Source organism: Sesamum indicum, unplaced genomic scaffold, assembly GCF_000512975.1.
Source record: "Sesamum indicum cultivar Zhongzhi No. 13 unplaced genomic scaffold, S_indicum_v1.0 scaffold00128, whole genome shotgun sequence".
Lineage (NCBI taxonomy): Eukaryota > Viridiplantae > Streptophyta > Magnoliopsida > Lamiales > Pedaliaceae > Sesamum > Sesamum indicum.
In genome coordinates this window covers 443,471-465,568 of record NW_011628055.1, presented here as the reverse complement: position 1 = coordinate 465,568, position 22,098 = coordinate 443,471, and the positions used below count along the sequence as shown (strand labels likewise).

The following is a 22,098-nucleotide window of genomic DNA, read 5'->3' as shown; positions in this document are numbered from 1 at the left end:
GGCCTATATCATTAGCTCAAAACTGGGCAGGGCAGCCATGGGAACTTAATATTTTATTACAAAAAATTATAGCAAGAGACATCAAACTTATCTCCTAATCATACTTAATTTTCAGATCCTCATCATTGCATCATGATATTCTTAAAAATTCTTTCTTTTTCCCTACTTTCTTTGTGGGGTGCTATGAAAAAATATTTTCTATGAATTGGATGCGAAATATCGGACAACGTGATTATATCATGTTAATAGTAACTTATAAATTATGATGATGTCATTTGATTTATACGATTCGATAATTTTATCGTCAATTCATATATGAAAAATATATTATTTTTTGAATAAATATTTAATATAACTGAAAACAAACATCTTCAATGAAGCACAAGTAAAATAATAAAAAAATATGGATTAGTAGCCGTAAAATAATAGTAAAAGTATTATTACCAGTAAAGTATTGCTCAAGTAATAAGATTCAGACATCGTAAACAAGATCCGAGTATTATTAATTTGATATGATAGTAGTGTTTTGTTTGCCTATAAATCGTTAATTGCTTCTCCTATGAACAAGAGATATTATTAAGCTGATAGGATACAAATTTTTATTTTAATAGTATGAAATTTATTAAATTATTTAATATATTTAAAGTCAAAAATTGATTCGATATATCAATAATTTAAATCAATGAATACGTTCAAACAAATCAAAAAATAAAAAAAATATTATAAAAGTAAATATATACCCACATTAATAAAATTTAAATTTATAATATTTTTTTTGTGAAAATCTTACCAATCGAGTAATGTCTCGTTGCGAAAAGATCTAGAGGGCAATTGATGGACTTCAAATGGACGTGGTAGCTACCTAGCAAAACATTTCTCCAATTGGGTCATACTTTTGATGACTTTTATTGGGAGAAACAATAATTACATATATCATTATATTATTATTATTTGATTTGTAGGGTTTGATTAATAATTAGATAGGCAGTTGGATTTTCATTTTCTCTTGCCGTTGGCTTCTCATTTTCGTAATCTAAATTCTGATTGGTGATTAAAGAGACTTTTCGCCAATACTGATTGGAAAATGCCAATGTCTCATTAAATCTCTTCCTGAAAAATTCTCGTCAGATGATGACGAGGACAAAGAAATGTGAAGCCAATTAGTGTTGCCATGTTTAATCACCACTCCTAAATCTTAATTATTAGACAAATTAATGGAATTAATTTGTCTGAATGGTGAGGTTAAAATTTCACAAAAGTGAGTTCAAGTTGTATGGATGTTAAGAGGCTATTAATACAGTTAATCAACAATATGCATCAGGATGTAACGTCTCAATAATTTTTATTTCCATCATGTATTGCAAAGCATAATTATGTGGAGTCAAATTCTACAATATCATTAAGTCGGTTGTACATCAATGTGGGTAAGGAAATAAGAAGACATTAACGATAACACAAAATGTGGGTAAGGAAATAAGAAGACATTGACGATAACACAATATGTGGGTAAGGAAATAAGAAGACATCGACGCCAACATAAAATGCGGGTAAGGAAATAAGAAGATATGGATGCCAACACAAAATGCGGGTAAGAAAATAAGAAGACATCGACGCCAACACAAAATGTGGATGAAAAAATAAGAAAACATCGACGCTAACACTACTGGTGCAATTATAGAATGGAAGATCATTTTTAACATTTGTATTATTGTAATATTGTAATAATTGATTGTATTTTTTCTTAATACTTTTTTTTTTTAATTTTTAGTAATTATAATTAATAAATATTTAAATATATAATTATTAATGAGTTCATTACGTAAAGAATAATATAAATAATAATATAACAAATAAAAAATATATATATAATTACAGTCGTCATTGACATGACGACTACCTAAATAATTGAAAAAAAACCATGCAACTCGTCATTGACAAACAACGACTTGCATTAGTAACAAGCCCTAAAAATTATAACTTTCTTATCATATTATTTACAAATTATTCATAAATGAAATTAATTTCTTGACAAAAAATAAATAAAATAACTTACTCAAAAGTTAAAAAAAAAAAGGCAGGGGGTCCCACAGAATATTGGTAAAATCACTAGACAATACATCCACAGAAACTCCAAACTGCTACAGAAGTGTCGGTACACTGTCTCCTTACTTAATTCTTATTTCATAATAAATAAATAATAATAATAATTTAATATTTGGAGAAAGATTAAAATTTGATTAAATAATATAATTATGGCTTAAAATAGTCAAACCGCCCCGTGCTGTTGTACCGTCTTTATCGGGACTCCCATCAAGCGTCAGAATCTGATCCACCGCTCTAAAACTACCACGTGTCCAGTGAGCTAATCGTGCGGTGCCAGCGTGTCGGTGGCGATTTGGAGAGAGAAAAGATAAAGACACGGAGCTGTCCTGATGCGGGGGGTAAAGCTTCTTCGTATCATTTACTGACACGCGTGCACTGAGGGGATGTGATTTAACCTCGGTGAACAGCTTTGTCCTAATGCTCCTTATATTTATTTATTTTTATGATTCAAATAAATTATATAAAAATATATATAGATTGAAAAAACAGGGAAACGTAAAAGTGTTTAGAAATAAATGTAAAAATTGAGGAAAAATATAAAGTTGGAGTATTTCAATAAACAACTTAATATTTACTAATAAGTGAAAAAAATGGTATTTAGCTATTTATAACTTTTAATTATTTAATTTAAATAGTTAAAAAATATAAATTTTAAATGAAAAGAAAAACTCTTTTCATTTTTTTTCCGCCCAATCAGTTGAAAAGTGTTTATTTTAAATAAACACTTCCTATGTAATAAACATTAATCTAATATATATAAAGAGAGAAATTATTGTTATTATTATTAAATAAAATGTCAAATCATATAACTATCACTTGATATTTTATTACGAACGCTATATATATTTTTTAGTGTATTATCAATTTTAATCATTGTCTTGATGAAAAAAAATTGTCATTCAGGCCAAAATATGGAACAAAGAAAGTACGTCTATTTTTCTATTGTCTCCCATTTTTGAAAAAATTTTAATTAATGCCGATTTTGCCTCTTTAAATTTTGGTACATGGCTTTACGGGTATAGATATTTTATTTTTAATCATAATATATTATTTAAAATTTATTCAGTGATTTAAAATAATAACATATTAATTAATTTAGAATTATTAGTTTCTTTTTTAGAAATAAAGAGGGCTCTGAAACTCGGGAGAATAACCTTTTCTAACTTTCTCCTTTTCTACCGCTATGGTTTATTTCTTTAGTATTGAAGTGAATGCGACTTTACCATTATTATTCTATGATGAAGATTGGAAAGGCATGGATTGTCAAACTCTCATGCACGCTTGCACGCAAAGTTTTTGGTCAAGATCGTTAGTATAAAAGATTAAAAAATAACAGAAAAAAATACGATTTTATAATATATTTATAAAGAGCATTGTAAATTCAAGAGATAAAAAATACAATATAATGGCGATAAATTAGAAAAAAAGATGAAATAATTTAATTGTCACTTTATTTTTTATATAAAGACAGTTTAGTCAATACATATAATAATAATAATAATAATAAACAATTGTGGGAGGGATGACGGTAGCCTACGACCGGTCGATTGAGATTCGCCACCTTCGCTGCTTCCCATGGTTGTACCGCAGTAGTTATTATTCGTCCTCCTGACTTTCTTAACCTCTCCCCCGACCCCACCAATTTATAGTCCTGGCTCCATAATTGAGAGTACAATCATTAGCTGAACATCAAGTTCCCTAAAACGCCCTTGTACCCCGACATGTCACCTTAGCAAATCCTACCCGGGGTATTCTTATCATAGGTCAGCGCATGACTAAACTTACTTATCAATGAATATTTATCTTAGCTAATATGAACTTTTTTCGTTATTTATTTTTAATTTATTATATATGAACAAATTATTTCTTTTAAAAAAATAAATTATTTTATTTTAAATACACAAAAAGATAATTTGCTATTTTTTAAAAGGAATAATTTTTACTTACTTGTAATATTATAGAGGATAAATTATATTAAATATATTAAATAAATAATAAATTTAAGATTTTTGGCATATTTTTAAATTTATATATTATTTATAAATTTATAATAACATATATTATTTTTTTAAATTTATATCATATTTATTAGAGTAATTTTATATCGTATTTATTCTATACATGCAAATAATATATACCACGTTGGCTAACATATATAAAAAAATCAATTTGAAGTATGTCAAAATCATCACGACATTACATAATGTAAATTAACATCATAAAAAATAAAATAAAAATTCATTTTTTTTAATTTCATATATTATAAATGGAAAAAAAAATATTCAAGAATGTGGTAAATTAGTCGATATAATCTTTCAGTTTTTACCAAATATTTTAGAATATATTTTTTATTAATTAATTATAATTATATTATCAATTTAAATTATCAATAATTAGTATACGTCAATTATTAAAATATTATAAATATAATAACTAATCAATAACTATTATTACACCAACTTTTCAAAACCCTATGAACAGAAGCATTGGCGGCTTAACTGTGTGGTTTTTTCTTAACGTAATAGTTAATACACAGAATTTATTTTTCTTAATTAGAACAGCTTCTTCTTAATTAAACAATTAGTATTATTGATTGAATGTATTTATATAATAAGACCACAATGTAATGTTCTGTTCTATTCGCTGTCCATACAAATTTGTTTTCGCCCAACACTTTGCCTTCTCTCTCACTTCCCCTTTTCAACTTTTCTTCCTCCAGGTCCAGCCCATGAGAGCTGCAAGAATCCGCTCAATGTGCAGTTAAATTTCGTTGTTCTTCATATGTAGACATTGATTTTCTTGGATAATTTCCAGTGGAGTTCCGAGATTCAAAGACTTGAGATTCTTGGAGCAACGAACTGATTCTTTCTGTATTCTGGGATTTTTGTCTGAGATCTGAAGTATTCGCCCTCTCTTTCCCAATTCAACTTCCAGCCCACTAATTACAGACCTTCCTCCGGCAGCGCCGCCCGCCGGAGTCTCATCTCCGCCCATCTTTTTCAGCATTTCGGTTTGATTTTTTGCCTGACAAGTTCAAGCTTAATATTTGTTTCCATTTGCTTTCTCTGTTTGATTATTTCCTGCAGTTAGTTACAGTTAATGCGTGTGATAGTTAGGATTAAGACAGAGATTTTCTGTGTAATGCTGAGAATCTTGAGATTGTTCAGAACTCTGTAAAACCTTGTCCTTTAGTTGGAGGGTTCTTGTATTTGTATCGTGGAAGATGTTGAAAATGAGTGCCAAGAATGATCTGTTGCCGCCACAAACAAATGCTGGTTTGGGGGGCGGACGCGGCGGAGGGGGAGGCCGCGGTGGTGGTGGTGAGAAACAATGGGAACTTAGGCCCGGTGGAATGCTGGTCCAGAAACGCACGGACGCCGACATAGCCCATATGCCGCCGCCTACTATTCGCGTGCGTGTCAAATACGGGTCGATTTATCATGAAATATACATAAGCTCTCAAGCCACCTTCGGTAATCCCAACCGTTATTTCAATCTTAATTGGTTTCTTTTTCTCTTATTGTGTGCTTTATTTATTTGTCTTAATGTTCGTTTGTGATGAATTGAATGCAGGGGAGCTCAAGAAAATGTTATCCGGGCCGACAGGATTACACCACCAAGATCAGAAGTTATTTTACAAGGACAAAGAGAGGGATTCAAATGCGTTTCTTGATATTTCAGGAGTGAAAGACAAATCTAAAATCGTGCTCCAGCAAGATCCCGTAAGCCAAGAAAAAAGGTATTTGGAGATGAGGAAGAATGCGAAAATGGAAAAGGCTGCGAAAACGGTATCAGAAATCAGCTTGGAGGTTGATAAGCTGGCTGCACAGGTAATTTCTTCTTACAACCTAGGCTTAAGACAATCACATGTAGTAACTAAGTGAAGTGGAATTGTGGTATGCTGTTCTTTGATCTGGATAGGTTTCAGCGATTGAGACTGTGGTTTCTGGAGGCGGGAAAGTGGTGGAAAAGGATGTAGTAAACCTGACTGAGTTGTTGATGAATCAGTTGGTTAAATTGGACGGCGTCGTTGCTGACGGTGATGTCAAATCACAGAGGAGAATGCAGGTAGAAAATTGATCAATGTTTGGACTTAAAAAATGCAATTCTTGAATGTTTGAGGTGATGCTGTTCATAGTCTGATTTGAAACATCTCATTTGATGTGGTGGTTCAAATTCTGAAGGTTAGGAGAGTACAGAAATTTGTTGAGACTCTTGATATGTTGAAGCTCAAGAATTCAGCCCCAGCTAGCAACGAGAACCACGTCTCATTACAGCAGAAGCATCCAAATGGGAACGTTCCCTTGCAGACCTCAAACGCGAGCGTTTCATCCCCCATCCAACAGCAGCCGGCCGGGCATTCAATCATGTACTCTTTAATTGATTCACCAAACCACCACCAGCAACCGTTGAGCCACTCAGCCTCGGGGGCCCCTGTGGTGATAACCACTCAATGGGAAACGTTTGATCCTATGCCAATGCCATTGCTAGGTGCCCCTTCAACGTCCAAGACAGAAACGATCACAGTTCTTCCGGCTCATCAATCTAGTCTTACATGGGATTTACTTTGAGTTGTATCACCCATTTATGTGCTCGTGTGAAGATGTGCGTTTTGGATTGGTTTCTCGAGTTGGTTTTGGAGTCTATTCTTTTCTGTATTTAGAGGTTTTTGTTAGCTTTGTTGTTCATGCGTCGTCCACTTGAGAAATAAACAGGCTACGTGAAATTCTAGCCCCACATTTAGTCCAACCAAATTGAAGTAAATGCAATTTGTCTTGTCATGTAACTGATGTACAGTTTAAAAAGTATCGTAAGCACACAACAAATGCAATAAAACTTGCAATATGATTGATTTGGCGGAATAAATTCTGGTTCATGTAAGAAGTTTCTTGAGCAACTTCTTAGGATACTCTTATAAATTTGTATATTTTTACATTTCTGGACTTTGTTTTGCATGAAATAGAAGCTCATTTTCTGAGTTTTCAATTTTAGCAGTATGTTAGAAAGAACGATGAATCTGGATACCTTGATTCCCATTGAGGATACACTAGGATAAGTATTAAATTACATCTACATTTTTTGATGATGTATGTAAGCGTTTTAGATTATGAGTTTGAGAGATTTATAAGCTCCAAAACTTTTTTTTACCTAGCGAGATGTCTTTTCAAAATAAAATCGTGAGGCTCGAGATAGAGCAAAAAATACTTTGCAAAATAGGGCACTGATTGAGTCACAAGCTACATCATCTTGAGATTATGATTTAATTACACAAATACTTCATGTACTTTGCAAAATTATAAGTACATGTTTTAAGGTTGTAATTATAATTACAATTATATTCTTTATTAAATGACGAAACACTATACAAACACCCTTTGTTGTAATTTTAAGAAGGCCGATATATTAAATATTTATGTAATTAAGTATAATCTTAGAGCTTTTTTTTTTGTTTCTTTGGTTGGAAGGTTTGGTGTAGGCCTGTTGGTTACTGGGTTTTGGTTTGGGCCATAGGATTGTATGTGTTTTATATGAGTGCAGTGCATGTCCAAACAGTCTCATTCGTCTGTTTTCTTACAGTTGGAGTCTAATGTGGAAGGCAGAAGGAAAGGCACGCGGTCCCGCGTTTCCATGGGGGGAAGTGTAAACAACCGGATCCTGGTAGTTATTTAACTGTCATCCAGCGTGTTGCAATTCGGGTCAAGTCATCTTACGTAAATTACAAGAAGAAAAGTAGAAAACCCCCTACCATGTTTTTCTTGGGTTTCTGGATTGCTTACGTGCCACGGCCCGGTTGGATAATAAGTGGTTTTTTTAATGAATGATATTTTAATTTAATAATTAAAAAAATTAAGATTGTATGTATAAATTTAAAATTATAAGTTCGAATTTACCGTATATGTGGATGTTTGTAATTTCTTAATCATTATTAATTATATTGATATTTATTGAATTAAGGTATTACTCAATATATCAAATTGAATTATTGAAATATTTTTATCATTTATTTAATAAAATTATTGAAATATATTTATCTTTTATCTAATAAAAAAAGCTTTCTCGGTGACGTCATTAGTCTCCATTAATTTCCAACACAATTATTTTTTTCCACTAAATCAGATAAGAGTTAATTAGTGAATAACCTAAAGAAAATAACAAGAACAATACTGCATGTTATGAGAGACAATATATAATGAGATTATAGATTATTTAACACATTTTATAATATGATTAAAGAAATTTTATATGGAAATACTTTATCTCGATATTTTTAACTATTCTAACATAAATACATATATATATATAAATATATAGATATATATAAAAAAATATAATTTGATAATGAACAGTAATTTTTGTCTTTCAAAACACAATATTAAACATACAATACTTATTTTAAATTTATTTTTAAAATTGAAATACGGTTCTTTAATTTTAATTTTGGGTTGGAAGAGGAAATTTCTGACTGAGAATTCTGACCAAAACATGGAAGTATGGAACTGCTTGAAACGTCGTTTTCGGACCCCCACGAACTCTTCTAGTAGCACACGTGTCTAGAAAACGAACACTGCTTTGATGACTTGTACCCCATGGTCCACGCCTATTAAAATCCGCAGTTTCTCTCTATCTTCTTGGAGTAAAAAGTACAAACCGTGGGCAGCCTGTCTGGCGCCTTATCACCATTTCCGTGTTTGGATATCGCGTTTACTGCGCAATCAGCTTATCAAAAGCTCACTATCATTAATCACTTCACTTCTCCTGCTTACATAACCTATAAATATAACTCTTCCTTCACCTTTTGTTCCTCAGAACCCCAACACAACTCAAAACTTAACCAACTTTAGAATTTCTCACTACTAAAAGCTACTGATCGGAGGAGCTGGAAATAGCTGAAAAAGCGCTTTTTTGGATTTTTTTGAGCAAAAGCAGATTAAGACAAGCGGAGATGTTCAGGAGCTACTACTTCTCAGAGCCTCACGTGCAGGATTTCTGGCCTGAATCTTCTTCAGTAGAAAAAGTGCATTTTTCCGACGAGGAAGTGATTTTAGCTTCAAATAATCCGAAAAAGCGGGCCGGCAGGAAAAAGTTCCGGGAGACGAGGCACCCGGTGTACCGGGGGGTGCGGCGGCGGGACTCCGGCAAGTGGGTCTGCGAGGTGAGGGAGCCCAACAAGAAATCGAGAATCTGGCTGGGGACTTTCCCCACGCCGGAGATGGCCGCGCGTGCGCACGATGTGGCGGCGATTGCTTTGAGGGGGAGGTCTGCTTGCCTGAATTTCGCTGACTCCGCGTGGCGGCTGCCTGTTCCGGCATCGGTGGACGCTAAGGACATCCGGAAGGCGGCAGCAGACGCTGCGGAAGCATTCCGTCCTCAGTCATCGGAGCCATCGGCCGCCGTGGCGTCGCCGGAAGGCTTTTCACTTATGGATGACGAAGCGCTGTACGGGATGCATGAGTTGCTGGATGACATGGCTGAGGGGTTACTGCTGCCTCCACCTCAGTATAGTGATGACGTGGAAATGAATGCTGACGTGTCATTATGGAGTTATTCTATTTAATTTTAATTTAGTTATGGGCTTAGGTTTCTAGGTGGGCACGTAAGATAGTTGCCTGCTTAGCAAAAATTCTGGTCCGTACTCAATTTTTTTGCTAGTGCGGAAGCAGAAAAGAGGTGAGCGATGGAATGTGATGCTTTTATTCAAATGAATTTAATTTATCTCAACTTTTCACTCTAATAAGAAATAATTATTTCATAACAATGTTACAATTAGCTAGTTTTTATATATATATGTATCGTATATAAAATATTCTTTTAAATATAAAAATAATATATAACTTTTAAAAAGTGTTATCAAACGATCTCAACAATAAACTGTTTTTTCAATTGAATGAATTATAACGAAAGAAATGTGATATTCAAAAAGTTAATCAATCATCAATCAAATATAATATTGATTATCTAAGTATAATTCCATATTAGTTTTGAAGATTGCAATGACAATCCTGTTGCATAATCAAGTGGAATCGAACACATTTGCTAATGCTGATCTACCCTTAGTTGAAATGAAACGAAACCTACAAGAGGTAGATGTATTTTCGAAGTATTTGAATTTAATGGTGGAACTTCAAATGATTATAACTTTCGATCCTGCTGGAGTTACAGGACGAACCACACAATGTTTTGATCCTCTTCAAGAAGAGAATCCAAACCTCTAAGTTTCGACCATTGGCCTGGCCATTTTTTATATTTTTCTATTTTTCAGTCAACTTTGAGTATTTTTCATATTTTAGATAGTTATCTTTTGAGTCTGATATTTTTTTCAGAATATTACAGTAATAGTAAGGTAATATAAGGTCGAATTTCGTGGACTTTTGAGACAGTTCAAATTTTGATCAATTCTAGACATGTTTTATCAGTACTAAGACTATGACTCTTTTCTTTAAATAGTAAATAACTTTAGGGATTCCATCAGCAAACTATTTTTATTTTCTATCACGAATTTCAAGAGTATTAAAAACTTGTTCTCGTTATTCTTTTACTTTCAACTACTCCTACCCCAACATGTAAAATACTTTTGAATTAATTATATAAATGCCACTGAAAAAATAATCCCTTATAATTAATATCATAGCTACTTCCAATTGATTGATGGAAAATGGCATTAGTCATTGGGTGAGTTCTAAGCCATACAGGCAAGAGAGAGAGAGAGAGAGAGAGAGAGAGAGTCTATATCACATCTTATCCAGAATGTAGCATGTCGTGATAAATGTTGTCAACAAATGAATTCACGAAAAATGAATCTGAATTTAGAGTGTGAAAATTCAATCCAAATTAATTGCTAAGTTCATTAAAGAGGTGCTACGAACTTCATTTGAAACTTTTTTTTTATGCATTTTATCAAATTTAAATTAATTATATAATAAGTGTAACATATTTATGATAATTATTATAAAATGAAAAGTATATTATATTTGCTCTTTATCGATTTGATTTGGCGAACCTGATTCTGATAATTCATTTTCCCCAAATTCTGGTGGTAGCGAAATACGTACATAGGTACCGTTCTTATACTCAACTATTGTATGTGGACATTTTTGTTTGGGCTGAAATAGCCCAACGGGATAATTGACACATCCAAGCCCGTCCCGGGCATTCACAATCTTGCTAGCATACGACACACTTTCGTTCTTTCTTTTACGAGAGTCACAAATTTCCCCATTTTCCATCTCCTCTCTCTTTCTCTCTCCCAGAGTATGCTGAACTGCAGTTGAAGAATCACGATGGCGTTTGAATCAGCTGCTGCCTGAATGTGTTTTTTCGGAGGTACAATCTAGGCATTCATCCTTACGAAAGCTATTGATTCTTAGATTTCATATAGAAATGGATGCTTTATCGAGCAAATTTGCTGGCGGCATCATTATCACCATCGCCCCTTCTTTTTTCTTCCCTTTTCTGAATTAATTGCTTGTCGAAGACGGTATTCACTCTCTGTTGGATAGTTTTAAATTGTTTGAAATGTAACTGCTGTTAACGTGAATTTCCTGCTTAAATATGCTCGTCCGTAATTTTCAGAAATAACTCAGGGGGGAGTATTTTTTCTGAATATATTACTAAAGTTGTTTGCTTGCGCAATGTCACTTTCTTGAGGCATTATTTAATTTACTGTGATTTTTTTCATCTTTTGAAGCCTGGAAGAAATTTCTGTTATTTGTTTTAAACACAGCTCTTGTTTGATTGTAAGTGTTCATTTGCTTGGTTTTAAGGGAAAAGACTTGTGGAAATGTTTCTTGCGGAAGTATTCAAGTATTTTAGTTGGAATTGCTGATGAATTGCTCTTGATTTCTTTGTTCCAGGGTATTGATGTAAATAAGTATAATTAGCAGTGGCTGCAAATGGCAAGCTGTGTGGCTTTGACTTCGGTTAGTCTTCTCAGATACAGTGTAGTAACTAGAACAAGCATTTCCCAGGGGAATTCTGGAACTTTTCCCTCGAGATCATCATCGAGGTCTTTTAGAGTCCGTGCCGTGCAGGAGAATGAAGGACCTCGGCGATTGGTTGACATTATACGGATTATTCCAGAGGTATCAAGAAACTACTTCAGAAGCCCTTCAAGAAGGGCACTTTTCGGAGGTATATCCCTATTAGGCGGCTTCTATGTCGCACAAACGATATCTCTGTCTTTTGGGGCTTTAGGTGTCAATGATGTGATTGCTGCAGTTCTCTGTGTTGTAATCACAGAGTATGTGACGAGATTCTATTATAGCCGTCCAAAGGTCACTTTCCCTCTTGCCCTTCTAAACAATTTCAAGATGGGTTTCACTTACGGTCTCTTCATTGATGCCTTTAAACTTGCCAGTTGAACTGCGCCAAGTGATTTCTTGTTTTATCAAATGCTGCCAGCAGCATTGGAAGTGACTTCCTTCTTGAGAAAAAAATGCTCTATTTGAGAGGTCTTTTGGATTGGATTCCAGTTGGTACGTATTGGGAATATATGACGAAGCATCTTGATAGAGTTATTTAAATACTCAAGTTTATGTCGAACATCTTGAGGAATTGGTGTTTATGTCGAACATCTTCAGCATACAGCTATTTTCTCATGTGCCAAGACATGGTTCTTATGAAACCTGTACAAAAATGTTTTCCTAAACCTTGACTAGAATTAATATGCATTCTACCAAGAACTAAGCCGTACTTCTTTAGCGAATATGTGCATTAATATCAAACCATACAGCTTGATTTTTAAACTGTTTGTTTGGAGGTAGAAGTTCCCTAATGCGCACACCTTAGATGTTATTCGACATTTTAACAGCTGCATTAACAATCCACCAGCCAGCATATGCTATCATGTTTGCAGCTCTGATCACTCGTGAAAGTTGTGCTGTTATTTGGTTAGAGAGTTTCATTTTCATTTTAGTTTTTATATTTCATCAGAATGTGAAGTCCAGTCTCAGCTCTGTAACTTCAGCAGTATTGCCTGTATTTGTTCCTATATAGAACTTCATTTTGTTAAATGCAGAAAAGTGCTAGCACTATAAACTGCAGTGAAATTGAGTGAAATTTTACCTTCCTGTTCTCCAGTTCATTATATGTGGTTGTTTCATCTATTATTCGTGTCTCCACTCTCTCAATCTTATTACCGAACTTCCAGGTTCAGTATAATTCGAAGAATTGCCGTGAACTCAATTGGTTTAGTTGGCATCAATTGGTTTGGAGTGGGTTTTGCGGGTTAGATCAAAAGTCAGGTTTTGGGTCGGGTTAGGAAGTGGGGTGGAAATGGATGGGTACTGCGAATAATGATGTCATCATTTGATTTGTAATATATATTTTTTATACCAAGAAATAACAGCCTTAGAGGAATAGATGAGCATGATCTCCCAGATTGGATGATGATGAAAGTGAAGAATATACCAAAGAGTGGGAGTATGATACTCTTACAATAATTATGAGTAATTATTGTTGTAAAAATGTATGAAAGACATATAGTTCAGTCTGTTTATAGCCTTCTAACATAACATTTGTTGCCTAGAAACCGAACTTTACTTCTGAAGACTACTTCAAGGGTAGTGAAATTGAATTTGCTGCTTGCTTACTTCTGCAATCTTTATTATACGAATCTTGTTAGAAAGTTGAAACTTTTCAAGGATCATGAAATTAGTCGGTAAAAAAGTATGTTATCCCAGTTCGGAAATCAATTTTATCCATTAATGTGAAAATTGTATTTTTAAATCAAATATGTACGTCCGATTTTCTTGACTGAATTGATACGAGAACTATGTTGGTAATATGATTTATATATATCTATATATATTATGCGATTTATTGTTAGCTCAGTGATAATTGAAGTGCAAATTATTTAAAAATTTTTATGCAAAAAATGATAATGGTAGATTTATAGTTTGATATAGCACTAATAATGTTTGATATTTATTTTTTTAAATCAATTTTTGTGGGTTTATAATATTAAAAAAAAAAACAACTCTAATGAATTTAAAGAAAAAAGATCATAATTTTATAATAAAAGGATTAGTGTGATAGTTGGAATAGGAAAACGTTTTATAAGCAGAAAAGGAAAGGAGAAACATAAATCTACACACTTTTACACACCAGAACATCAAATACATAAATCTACTCGCACTTCTTCCACCTCTCCACTCTTTCTCTACAGTCCAAACTCCATAGTCCTGACCTTTGAGCTGCAATCGTCAAAGTTAGGGTTACTAATTCAATCCAAACTCCCAAATTTTGATCCTCTCACTCTCTTTTCTCTTCTTCAAGATCTCCGTATACCTAATCTCACACGATTATAACAAAAACCAATCACAACTTCATCAGCAACACGTAGGATTCCCGTTTTGTGTTTTTGTCGTAGTTTTTGCGTGTAGTTGATCATGGATGTGGATGGGGGGAGGCGGGTCTTCCACAGAATCGGACCATCGTCTTCGACCGGTAATGGTAACAACAATAGTAATAAGCAGCAGAAAGTTTGTTTCCACTGGAGACAAGGGAAGTGCACGAGGTTTCCGTGCCCTTTTTTGCACAGCGAACTGCCCGCGGTGGGAAATGGGAAGAGGGCGCACCAGGGATTTGGGGCAGAGGATAATCATCGGGGCGGTGGAGGAGGACTCAGGAGGAGTGGGAATAATTATTTTAATAAAAATAATACCTGGGAAAGGGTGAAGTCCCAGCAGCCTGCTGGTAGTAATATGAGTGTTGTGAAGAAGATCGAGAAATTGTGTAATCATTGGGTACAAGGAAGCTGTAAATTCGGTGATAATTGTAAATATTTGCATCAGTGGTCTACTGGGGATTGCTTTACGCTTTTAGCGCCACTTGAGGGACACCAGCAGGTGGGTTTTCGTATATTGCTTGTGTTTCTTGATGAACAATGTGTGGTTGGCGGAGTTATGTATTATGGGTTATATGCTTGATTTTTGATAAATGGATGTTTTTCAACTCTCATCTTATTGTTTGGCTTAGTAAAATTGGATGTGTTTCTGGGATTTTCCTTTCATTGGATTGTCTTTTCATTATTTACCTAGCTGTAGATTTTGCACTTGTTTGGCGGTATGCAGTTGGAGTTTTAGTTTGTTCATCTTTTGGTTATTTTCTTCCGTAACCCCAGGTGGTTTCCTGAATAAGTCCATCAGTTTGTATTTCTATTGGTATGGTGTAGTGGTTGATATTTCTTTTTATCTAATTCTTTTTCTTGGATAAATGAGTGCTATTGGGTTCATAATGGTTTGATCTTGTGAGGGACATTGTTAACTAGATTTATACCGTTATTTACATATTGACATTTAGCTAGTTGATTATTGTAGTTCGGTTTTCATGTTGTCTCAGTTTTGTGAATGATATCAGAATTTGTTGATCAGGTTGTTACTGGGATTGCTTTGCCTTCGGGATCAGATAAGCTTTACACAGGAAGTCAAGATGAGACTGTTAGAGTTTGGGACTGTCAATCTGGTCAGGTTGTTTGGATAGTTTTTATTTTCTTATTTGTCTTTCCCCTCATCAGCTTTTGTGTTCATGACAATAGTTCTTATGTATGCTATGTCTTAAGGTATTTTACATTAACAGCTGGAGAAAGATGCAAAAATGGTTATGAGTTTTCATCAATAATTGTCTGCAGAAGCTACTATTACAAATAATAGAAGTTTTAGCAATTGACGAAATGTGATATTGTACAAGGTGCTCTGATATCACCAGAACACATATGATCTGGACATTTGTTTATTTACATTTGCAACTTCTGATGTCAATGCTTGGAGTGGTTATAACTTTTCATTCTTCTTTCTGGTTTTTCTTTCCACAGTTGGCAGGCCTGGTGAATTTGGGAGGTGCAGTAGGTTGTATGCTAAGTGAAGGTCCATGGGTTTTTGTGGGTTTAACAAATCTTGTCAAGGTAAGTTGATTGCTGTGTTATCAGTCCATTGGTTGCTCTCTTCGTATGTTTTTATACAAGTGGTTTTGTTCTGTTTGCTTAATCTTTGTGTTGACTGGCTTCATAAATGTCCAATTTCTAATGATTGCATTCCTGGTGGTGTACTAGGCTTGGAATGTTGAAATATCTGCAGACCTCAGTTTAAGTGGACCTGTTGGACAAGTCTATTCACTTGTTGTTGGCAGTGATTTACTCTTTGCGGGAACTCAGGTGCTTTGTGTCTTTCATTCTGTGCCAGTATTACTATTATGTTTGTGCAAGCCATGTGTGCTGTTTGATATAACAGTAAATTGTTTGTAGAAGTTGCCGTTCACAAATATAGTTTCAGTTCAATAAAATCTACAAAAAATATTTGTGTGTATCCATCTGCATGAAAGTTTTCATGTTGATTTGTCCTCATAGGCTCATACGCGCACTAGATTGTGATTCATACTGTTGTTTATGAAATGAGCTACCCTGTGGAGACACTGAAAAAAGCACTTGCTTGCACAGGCAGTGGCAGATTATGACCTCTACCCCTTTGTGTTTTCAATGTTATATTTTGCAGGAGGGGACAATATTGGCATGGAAATTTAATGCAGCCACCAACTCCTTTGATCCAGCTGCATCACTCAAGGGTCATACTTTGGCTGTTGTGACCCTAGTAGTTGGAGGTAACAGAATGTACTCTGGCTCCATGGACCACTCTATAAGAGTAAGTTGGTTTCTTGAAACATGGTCTTGATTCATTTGTCATTTCTCTTCAGAAGAATTTCCTAGAAAATTTTTTCTGCATCATCTTTCATGACTTTTTTCATTTACTTTTTGTGTTCGATGTTCAGGTATGGAGCCTGGAAACATTGCAGTGCATACAAACTTTAGCGGCGCACACAGATGTTGTAATGTCTGTTTTGTGTTGGGATCAGTTTCTTTTATCAGCTTCTTTGGACAAAACTGTAAAGGTTTGTAGTTCTTCCTTAAACATACGCAGTATAGTTGACTTCAATATGTTTGCAAATGATGATTGATCCTCATACTTTTTGTTTTCCAACTTTCTGTAGGTTTGGGTTGCAACTGAGACTGGTAGCTTGGAAGCAACATATACCCATACTGAGGAACATGTATGCTTTTTTAATTCTCTTCCGCAGCTTCTTTATACTTCCCTTAGGTGAATTCTGAACAATTATAACGATCAATTGGCATCTAAAACAAGAGTAAAATCTTTAAAGAAATACCTTGTTCTTAGTCCTAGTTGTAATTTTTGCTGTCAGAAATAAGCTGTCTTCTTTAGCAGTGGCACAACAATGGTTGTGCTAGTGGAACTATACTAACTCAAGTTTCCTGTCTTTAAAAAATGCTGGTTGATACAAAAATATGTTTGTTTACATGTATAACTTTCCTTCAGGGTCTAATCACTCTGTGCGGAATGCATGATTCAGAAGCCAAACCTGTGCTGCTATGCTCATGCAATGATAATTCCATCCGAGTCTATGATTTGCCATCGTGAGAATTCCCTGCCACTTTCTCTTACGAAATGATTCATGGAAAAATGATGTCTTTGCATCTCTCTGATGGAATGTATCAATCTATGGTCACACATTTTTATGTTCTTCCAGATTTTCTGAGAGAGGAAGGATTTTTGGGAAGAAAGAGGTTCGCTCCATACAGATTGGTCCTGGTGGTCTATTTTTCACAGGTGATGGATCAGGTCAAGTGAGGGTATGGAAGTGGTCGGCCGAACCAACTGTCACATTATGAGTCGCCATTTAGAGTAACCATATAGAATCCCTTCTTGCCTCGACTTTTTTCTTTTTTCTCCCATTGTACTAGTATGGAAAATGCCAGTTTTGATTTATGTTCTCTCCGGTGGCCAATTAGGTGGTTGAGTCATCTGATTATCCTCCATGTAACGTGATTATGGCGAATGATTAAGCCTCGAATGCATTGAGCCATTTGTACTATTTAGTAATGAGAAGTTTGATATCATTTTCTTTTGTCCAACCTTATGGGTTCAGAAACGTATTTCCTGCAAATTTTATGCTCCACTTTTCAATAAGCTAGTCATTCTGAGACAGCAACATGTGGAATTGGGATTTCCAAAAAAACCAAGGGGATTCATTTCGCAGACATCTGAACTTTTGTTCAAATCTTAGCTTCTTTTCTTTAATTACAACATTGTATTTTGCTGAACTGCTACAGATTATAAACTGGTTTCAAAGGCTTCTTCAACCTCCTCCTGGGAGATCCAAACCTGTGGGTAGTCAATAGCTTCACATCTGTCTTTCAACTCCTCAGAAATTCAAAGCAGAGCGACCATGTGTTTCTTTCGCCTGGATATACTTGTCACATCGTCCTCCCGCCTGGATATACTTGTCACATCGTCCTCCCTGAATTTTCAAGTCTGAGCATATGAATTACCGTAATACGAGTAAATGACAAGGAAATCTAGGAAAAAGAAGAGAAGCTAATGAATGCCATACTTGAATGTGGATACATTTCCTAAATTAGCTAAGAGTGCGATATCAGACCTCTGACAGCAGCCAAGGCAATGGGACTGTCATCCACCCTCACAGCAAACTTTTCCACCTTAGAAGTGGCAGTCAGAGTTGGTCCATATCTTTCCTAATTTGTTCAAAACTTATGCAGATACATCCTGTTGATTGAATCAGGATATTGCAACAGAACAGGCATACAATTCAGGTTGAAGATAGATTGGAGTGCGAAATGATGAATAAATAAAATAGAAAATTGGCTAAAGGAGAAATGCAAAAGCTATTGTAAACTTGTCAGTTCATTCTGCCTACCGTTGTATATCTTGCAAAAGTAGTCTTTCTGTTAGAAGTGGAGAAACCTTCTTCCTGCTTCAGGCAGGCTGTTCATCTCCAGCTTGCCGCTTGCAGCTTCTACGCCTGGTCCTTTGTTATGAAAACTTAAAAAATTCTAGTCTACAACATGTTTTCGGGAAGTCCAGATATTTCATGATTTGTTTCTATAGAACTTTGACCTAATGGCTTCAGGACATCACCCTTGTCCATCAGTTCTCTCATTTTTATGGCGTCATCCCATCTTTCTGCACTGGCATATGAGTTGGATGATAGTACATAGTTCCCTCCATTAGTCGGATCCAGTTCAAGAAGTCTCTCCGAAGCAATTTTGGCTAAAATCAGATTACCATGAAGTTTGCAAGCACTGAGCAATATCCTCCATACAACAATATCTGGAAATACGGGCATATTCTTTATGAACTCATACGCCCTGTGAAGGTTGCCAGCCCGACAAAGAAGGTCTACCACACACCCATAGTGCCTCATTTCTGGTACCAATCCATAATCCTTTTGCATACTGCGGAAGAATTCCAATCCTTTATCCACCAAACCAGCATGGACACAAGCCAGCAAGATCCCAACAAAAGTTCCGTGGATTGGGCTTGTACCTTCTCTTAACATTTGCGAGAAGAGTTCAATAGCACGATTGGAATTACCATTCACTGCAAGACCGGAGATGACTGAAGTCCATGAGACAGAGTCTTTTTCTTTCATTACATCAAATACTTTTAATGCCTTCTCAACTGATCCACATTTGCAATACATGTCTATCAGAGCATTCTCGACATAAATATCCAATTTTATGCCATTATTGCTTATGTAATCGTGGACGGCCTTACCGACATCAAGTCTTCCTAAATGTGCACAAGCAGAGAGCACACTAGCTACAGTAATTTGATCAGGCTTAACCTTAGCAGCCATCATCTCCTGGAAAAGCCTTATAGCATCATCATGTTGGTTGGCCTGACAATATCCAGTGATCATAGAAGTCCATGAAATGACATCTCTCTCTGGCATCTCATCAAAAAGTTTCTTCGCAGCAGTTAAATCCCCTGATTTTGCAGCACCGATAATCATTGCATTCCAAGAAACAACATTCCTCTCAGTCATTCTATCAAAAAAACCTCGAGCTAATGCAATCGAGCCACGTTTTCCACACACATCAATCAATGTATTGCCCAAGTAGACGTCAATTTCAACACAGTTATCGTCAATATACTCCACCATAGAATCCACAAGTTTCCACTCACTTAAATAATTACAAGCTAAAACAACTTTCACCATAGTCACAGCATCAGCCTTCACATTTTCCACTCTCATCACATTAAAAAGACCCAAAACCTCCTCATACTTTGCACACTGACTATACGCACAGATCAACGAGTTCCAAGAAACCAAGTCCTTTTCATCCATTGCATCAAACACTCTCCTCGAAGAACCCAAATCACCACAAGAACCATACATATGAATCAAAGCATTACACACATAAAGATATGACCCAAACCCAAGTTTCAAAACATGAACGTGAACTCTTTTTCCATATAAAACATCCGAAACTCTACCACTAGCTTTGCATGCAAATATAAAAGTCAGGTTATCACCGTGCATCCCTTGCTCACGCATTTTATCAAACAAGTCGAGGGCATCAAGAGGACTATCACTTTGAGACAACCCACGTATCATGTGATTCCAAATGGGCAACGAGGGGTGGTCTAATTCGACGAAAGCGCATCGGGCTTTCTGCATAGACGTTAGATTGAAAGCATACGATTTGATAACTTCTGACATCGCATTCGGGTTTCTATGCTGGTGTGTTCTTATGAAGTGGGCGTGAAGCTCTCTGATCGGGTCACGGGGGACCAGACGATCGCAAAATGGATATGATTTGGCGGTCTTGGAGATGGGGAAGTGGCGAGAACGCACTCTGGCTAGTTTCATGAGAGGTCGATGGGAAAACCAATGAACAGCGGGAGCCAGTGATTCTATGCAACACGCACCGCCAAGTAGTTGTACATGTATGCAGAGTGGTTGTACCTTTTTGAGTATTAATATTAATTTTATTTATAATCTATTTTAAAAAATATTAAAATAATTTATTATAAACATATAGAAACAACGTGTAATCACAAGTAATTTTATTAAAAAAACTTACAAAATACTAATCAAATTCTTAATTCAAAGATGATAATCAGTAATTAATGAATTACCACAAATAATCATAAAGTATTATTTATATGAATATAAAATGAGAATAATATCCAAGTATCATAAGTTTGGTCAGACTCAAACCCAAATATTCTAAACTATACTTTTTTATTTTTTAAAAAATAACAATCTATTTTAACATAATAAATATATTTTTCATGTATAAAAATCCTGCCTTCCAACAATATCTCAAAATTCTAAAAACCAAATATTCACTGCCCTCAAAACTCCAGTTTATGATATTCCTTCTCTCTCACGTCGTTCTATAGAGATAAACGTACTTTTATATCTTTTTAATCGAAATAATTAGGAATAGTTGTTAAAAGTTACGGAACACACTGAAATGTTAAACATCTTATAATGCACGTCAACTGTACAAAACTGATCAAGGATTTTTAGGAAAGATAAACAAACACGACGTTTAGAGGGTTTTTTTTTTTCAGTTTGATCTATATACTCATATTTCATAAATTGAAAATGAAATACCCACTATATTAATTTTCAAATATTGGACACTTTTGAATATGTAATGGAGAAGACTTGGTGTTTGCTCCCACCCAATTTTGGATTATGGAGATGTGTCTTTATTGTAGGAATATTTGGGTTGAGCCCAAAAATGTCCTAATCCTAATCCCTTTACTTTAGCACGCCAAGACCCCAACTCTAATGCCCTTCCTCATCATATGGTCCATTGCTCTACCCATAGCCCATAGCCCATTGTCCCTAGCCGCCTCCTTTGACCTCTCTCTTCAACTTGAAGCTTTCTTGTCCTCATTTTTTAAGCACAAGATAATAATTTGTTTTTTTTTTTATAAAGAGTATTTACTCATTTCAAATATAATACAGATTAAATTGCATTTAATCATATTATATATATTAAAGATTAGCAAGAAATTTTCCCCATAAAACAAGTTGCCCACACTATCAAAAGTACCTCCCACCCCAAAACTATACGTAGGCGGCGGACCATCTATATATATACATACACACCACCATTCCACAGTACTTCACAAAACCTTCAACAACAGCCTCTCCTCTCGCCGCCGC

The 22,098-nt window shown here is 35.0% G+C and overlaps 5 protein-coding genes across 8 annotated transcripts; 4 read left to right on the top strand and 1 right to left on the bottom strand.

The window, feature by feature from the left end:
• Positions 1-4,738: 4,738 nt before the first annotated feature.
• On the top strand, positions 4,739-6,969 carry LOC105179257 (BAG family molecular chaperone regulator 3-like). The gene is made up of 4 exons (XM_011102871.2): positions 4,739-5,576; positions 5,677-5,933; positions 6,025-6,171; positions 6,288-6,969. Exons 1-4 carry the CDS (start codon positions 5,327-5,329, stop codon positions 6,672-6,674), a joined length of 1,041 nt encoding a protein of 346 aa, XP_011101173.1. The 5' UTR covers positions 4,739-5,326; the 3' UTR covers positions 6,675-6,969.
• Positions 6,970-8,882: 1,913 nt separating this feature from the next.
• On the top strand, positions 8,883-9,822 carry LOC105179256 (dehydration-responsive element-binding protein 1B). The gene has a single exon (XM_011102870.2). The coding sequence runs from the start codon at positions 9,047-9,049 to the stop codon at positions 9,656-9,658; it is 612 nt and encodes a 203-aa protein (XP_011101172.1). The 5' UTR covers positions 8,883-9,046; the 3' UTR covers positions 9,659-9,822.
• A 1,441-nt stretch (positions 9,823-11,263) lies between these two features.
• LOC105179255 (ycf20-like protein) lies at positions 11,264-12,684 on the top strand. Its single transcript, XM_011102869.2, has 2 exons — positions 11,264-11,424; positions 11,955-12,684. Exon 2 carries the CDS (start codon positions 11,994-11,996, stop codon positions 12,459-12,461), a length of 468 nt encoding a protein of 155 aa, XP_011101171.1. The 5' UTR covers positions 11,264-11,424; positions 11,955-11,993; the 3' UTR covers positions 12,462-12,684.
• A 1,471-nt stretch (positions 12,685-14,155) lies between these two features.
• On the top strand, positions 14,156-18,010 carry LOC105179254 (zinc finger CCCH domain-containing protein 48). The gene is made up of 9 exons (XM_011102868.2): positions 14,156-14,948; positions 15,474-15,569; positions 15,914-16,003; positions 16,151-16,252; positions 16,590-16,736; positions 16,864-16,983; positions 17,083-17,142; positions 17,427-17,524; positions 17,638-18,010. The coding sequence occupies exons 1-9, from the start codon at positions 14,490-14,492 to the stop codon at positions 17,777-17,779; spliced, it is 1,314 nt and encodes a 437-aa protein (XP_011101170.1). The 5' UTR covers positions 14,156-14,489; the 3' UTR covers positions 17,780-18,010.
• On the bottom strand, positions 17,668-20,852 carry LOC105179253 (pentatricopeptide repeat-containing protein At2g29760, chloroplastic-like). 4 transcript variants are annotated; one of them, XM_011102864.2, is made up of 3 exons: positions 18,826-20,852; positions 18,502-18,674; positions 17,668-18,408 (listed from the first exon to the last, which is right to left on the bottom strand). In XM_011102864.2, the coding sequence occupies exon 1, from the start codon at positions 20,782-20,784 to the stop codon at positions 18,967-18,969; it is 1,818 nt and encodes a 605-aa protein (XP_011101166.1). In that variant the 5' UTR covers positions 20,785-20,852; the 3' UTR covers positions 17,668-18,408; positions 18,502-18,674; positions 18,826-18,966. The 4 variants fall into 4 exon arrangements, with proteins under 4 accessions (XP_011101166.1, XP_020546928.1, XP_011101167.1 ...); XM_020691269.1 differs by having other exon boundaries at positions 17,668-18,422; positions 18,550-18,674; XM_011102865.2 differs by having other exon boundaries at positions 18,550-18,674.
• Between the last annotated feature and the right edge of the window lie 1,246 nt (positions 20,853-22,098).